The sequence below is a fragment of the Gracilinanus agilis genome, unplaced genomic scaffold, assembly GCF_016433145.1.
Source record: "Gracilinanus agilis isolate LMUSP501 unplaced genomic scaffold, AgileGrace unplaced_scaffold39425, whole genome shotgun sequence".
NCBI classification, from domain to species: domain Eukaryota; kingdom Metazoa; phylum Chordata; class Mammalia; order Didelphimorphia; family Didelphidae; genus Gracilinanus; species Gracilinanus agilis.
In genome coordinates this window covers 1-4013 of record NW_025372940.1, presented here as the reverse complement: position 1 = coordinate 4013, position 4013 = coordinate 1, and the positions used below count along the sequence as shown (strand labels likewise).

The following is a 4013-nucleotide window of genomic DNA, read 5'->3' as shown; positions in this document are numbered from 1 at the left end:
CCCCCTCTCTCTCTCCTGCACCCCCCAGCCTGCCATTACTTCTGCCACTCCGCCTGCGCCCCCCTGGCCCCTCCCTGCCCCGTGCCCCCCGAGCTCCTGCGCACCGTCCTGGGGGTGAACGCCGAAACCGGCATCGGCACCGCTTATGAGGGGTTCCTGTCGGTGAGTCGGGCTGGCGAGGGCCGGAGAGGGCAGACGGGAGAGCCGGCCCGGGGCAGCCGCGCTTCTGACCGCCCCTCTCGCCGCCCAGGTGCCTCGGCCCTCGGGGGTGCGCCGAGGCTGGCAGCGGGTGTTCGCCACGCTCAGCGACCTCCGCCTCCTGCTGTACGACGCCCCCGACCCAAAGCTCTCCCCGGCGAGCAACGCCCTCATCCAGACGCTGGACTTGAGGTGGGCCGGGGCCGGGGCCGGGGCAGGAGGCTGGGCTGGGGCCGGGGCCGGGGCTGGGGCAGGAGGCTGGGGCTGGGCCGGGGCAGGAGGCCGGGAGTGGCCGGCCTGGGAAATGGTGGTGAGGACGGAGACCGCGGTGGGGGGGCTGGGAGCCGAGGGCAGAGACGGAGAGGAAGGACAGAAGGACTGCGGAGGACGCCAGACAGCCGGCCAGGAGGGGGTCTCCGGTGGGGTCGCCCGCACAATCCCCCCGGCCTCGGCGCCCCTCGGGGCACGTATCACCGGCCCAGCCGGCCTGTGTCCCATCCAGGTGCGGCTGACCGCTCAGGGGCCTCCAGCATGGCCGGTGACGGCGTCAGGCTCCAGAACGCTCCGGACGCTGGCCCCGGGGCTAGTGAGGTGGAACGGGGGGAGAGGGGGGAAGGCCTGGAGAACCTCAGGAGCGGCCCGGCCCACCCCGGGGCACCAGACGAAGCCCCTCCACGACGCCTCTGACAGGCGGACGCTACTCCCTCCCCCGGCTCCTGGCTCTGTCCCTGGGGCCGGGCAGAGGCAGCCCCATCCCTGTGCCCAGGAGACGGCCGTCGCGGCCCCCTCTCGAGGCTTTGGGCCACGGACCCATGGCGGGGCGGCCTGAGGTCCCTGTCCGTGTACCCATGGAGGAGGCTCTTCCTGGGAAGGCAGGTGCGGCCTCACGATCTCCCATGTGGCCCGATGCCTAGCCTGGCGCCTGGCGGGTGGATGGAGCAGGCGCTCAATAAATCATTGCTGGGCATCTGGTGAGGCAGCAGCCCCTGGGAAAGGGACCCGGCGGTCACAGTGGGCGGCAAGCGTTCCTGTGGGGCGCGGCTGCCCTGGAGGCTGGGGGGGCTAGTGGGATGGCCTCAAAAGTGCCCGTCTTCTAGGCCCTGAGGTGAGGGTCCGTAAGTGCCCTCAGCCCCCCTGGAGAGCTCTGGTCCCTTCTGGGCTGGGCTCCCCTTTCTGCTCTGGCTTCTTCTGAGCCGTCGTTTGATTCTTTTTAAAGTTTTGTGTTTTCTCCATTTCTAAGTGGACCGTCTCCCTTGTTTGGCTGGTCCCTACATTTCCCCATTTTCCCTGCCCCAGACCCCTCCCAGAGAGCCATCCCTCCTATCAGAGAAGAAAGAAGGGAAAATAAGAGAGTTTAGCCGGAGGCTGGTGGCGGAGGGGCCTGTTGGAAAGGGAGGAGAGACGGGCCTACCTTGGAGGGAGGACACGGCAGCTTGTCTTTTAAGGACGTGTCCAGAGGATGCCCTGCGGGAGGACCTGGCGATGGTGCCCCTGTTGGGAAGCCCCTGAGGGGGGCTCAGCCTTGTCCCGCTGGGCCCCAGAGGGCAGAACCGGGCACCCAGAGGGAGGGCACAGAAGCAGCTTCGGACCCGAGGCCAAGAGTCACTCCGGGCCGATTCCCGATGCCCGGGCAGCCCTTTGTCAATCTCCGTCCTGTGGCCAGGCGGCCCCTGCCCCAGGGGGCCGGAGAGGCGATTCGTCTCTCTCCATTTTTGGCATTTTTAACTTTTTATTAAATTTCTTTTTTTTTTTTTTACTTAGATGTAGAAACAGTTTTTGACCATCTTAGGTAGTAAATAGCCCGACGGGCCCTTCCAAGGGGATTCCTCTCTGTGTGGGCTTTAGCGGCCTCTGAGATTCCGGGCCAGCGCTGCCCTGGGGAGGTGGTGGAGGGCCCGGATCCCTTATCTGGGTCTCCTCTGGCTCTCAGGGATCCCCAGTTCTCAGCCGCCCCGGTCCTGGCATCCGACGTCATCCACGCACAGTCCAGGGACCTCCCCCGCATTTTCAGGGTGAGTGTCTGCCAAGACCCGTTGGGAGGCCGGGCCTCTCCCCTGGGGTCCCTGAGACGCAGGAGGCTCAGATGGGTGAAGCCTGCATCGGAAGCTCACTCACTGCCCCCCGTGTCCCGGTGCTCCCCCCAGCCTCTCTGGCCTGCTGTCCCCTCAGGTCACGGCCTCCCAGCTGACGGTGCCCCCGACCCTGTGCTCTCTGCTGCTGCTGGCGGACAACGAGGCGGAGAGGGCCCGCTGGCTTCAGGTCCTGGGGGAGCTGCACCGGCTCCTGATGGACCTGCGGCCCCGGCCCCTGCCCATCTACACCCTGAAGGAGGCCTATGACAACGGGCTGCCCCTGCTGCCCCATGCCCTGTGCGCGGCCATCATCGGTGAGCCCCCGTCCTGGGTGCCCGGGGCAGGGGCAGGAGGGGCAGCGTGACCGATGCGCCCAACGAGAAACGGAACTGAGACGAGGAGCCGGGGGGCTCGGGGCATCCTCTGGGGGGTCCTCAGGCGGGCACAAAGGAGCGAATCCAGGCCTGGAAGCAGGAGTCCCGGCTTGTCTGACTTGCTCTTCTCTAGGCCTTAGTTTCCCCCTCTGAGCCTTCCCCTTCTCCCTCCATCTCCTTGCCTGGAATGCTGGGGGAGGGAGGGAAGGCGATCCGGGGAGGCTGGGGAAGGCCAGCAGCAGAGCAGGGCCGAGGCCCCTGGGGGGTGCCACGATGGGTGAGCAGGGAGGTGAGCAAGCCTGTGTCCAGCAGCCGCCCGGGCACCATTGTCCGTGCCACCCAGGCCTGCCAAGGTCCCAGGGGCAGCACCATTCGTGCCTTCCTTTCCTCTCCTTCCTTTAGACCAGGAGCGCCTGGCACTGGGCACGGAGGAAGGACTCTACGTCATCCACCTGCACACCAATGGTGAGGCCGGGCTGGGGGCAGATCCCAGGGCACAGGGTCGGGGGTGTTGGGAGGCGGCCTCAGGCCCCATCTCGGGTGACTTCCCGTCCCTGTTCCCCAGACATCTTCCACGTGGGCGAGTGTAAGCGGGTCCAGCGCCTGGCAGTCATCCAGCCCACAGGGCTCCTGGCCGTACTGTGCGGCCGCGGCCCCAGCGTCCGCCTTTTTGCCCTGGATGAGCTAGAGAGCTGCGAGGCGGCCGGGGCCAAGATCGCCGAGTCAAGGGGCTGTCAGAGCCTGGCAGCGGGCCGGGTCTTGCAGGCCAGCACCCCCGTGCTTTGTGTGGCCGTCAAGAGGCAGGTCCTGTGCTACCAGCTGGGGCCTGGCCCCGGGCCCTGGCACCGGCGTATCCGAGAACTGCAGGTGGCCGGGCCAGTGCAGAGCCTGGCACTGGTGGGTGACCGGCTGTGTGTTGGGGCAGCCGGGGCCTTCGCCCTCTACCCACTGCTCAATGAGGCGGCCCCTCTGGTGCTGGGGCCTGGGCTGGCCGCGGAAGGGCCGGGCCCCACTGAGGCACTGGGCGCCGTCGAGCTCAGCCTCAGTGAGTTCCTGCTGCTCCTCTCCACGGCGGGCATCTACGTGGACAGGACAGGGAAGAAGTCCAGAAGCCAGGAGCTGCTCTGGCCTGCCACCCCCGTAGGCTGGGGTGAGTCAGGGGCACCAGGGCCAGAGCGAGCAGGGGCTGAAGGGTGGGCCTCCTGGAGCTTGGGGACCAGCAGAGAGAGCACTAGGTCTGGAGTTCCAGTCCTACCTTATTCCTCTGCCAAATGGGCACGATAATGATTGGACCTTCCCTCCCTCCCTCCTTCTCTCCCTCCCTTCCTTCTCTCCCTCCCTCCCTCCGTTCCTTCTTCCCTTCCTTCCT

At 67.1% G+C, this 4013-nt stretch overlaps 1 protein-coding gene across 1 annotated transcript; it reads left to right on the top strand.

The window, feature by feature from the left end:
• Nucleotides 1-93: 93 nt before the first annotated feature.
• On the top strand, nt 94-3928 carry LOC123255113 (serine/threonine-protein kinase MRCK gamma-like; the record flags this gene model as incomplete). The annotated part of the gene is made up of 6 exons (XM_044683966.1): nt 94-162; nt 251-390; nt 2129-2210; nt 2368-2584; nt 3047-3109; nt 3210-3928. Coding segments are annotated over 6 exons (1290 nt in total), but the record flags the coding sequence as incomplete, so codon positions are not given.
• Between the last annotated feature and the right edge of the window lie 85 nt (nt 3929-4013).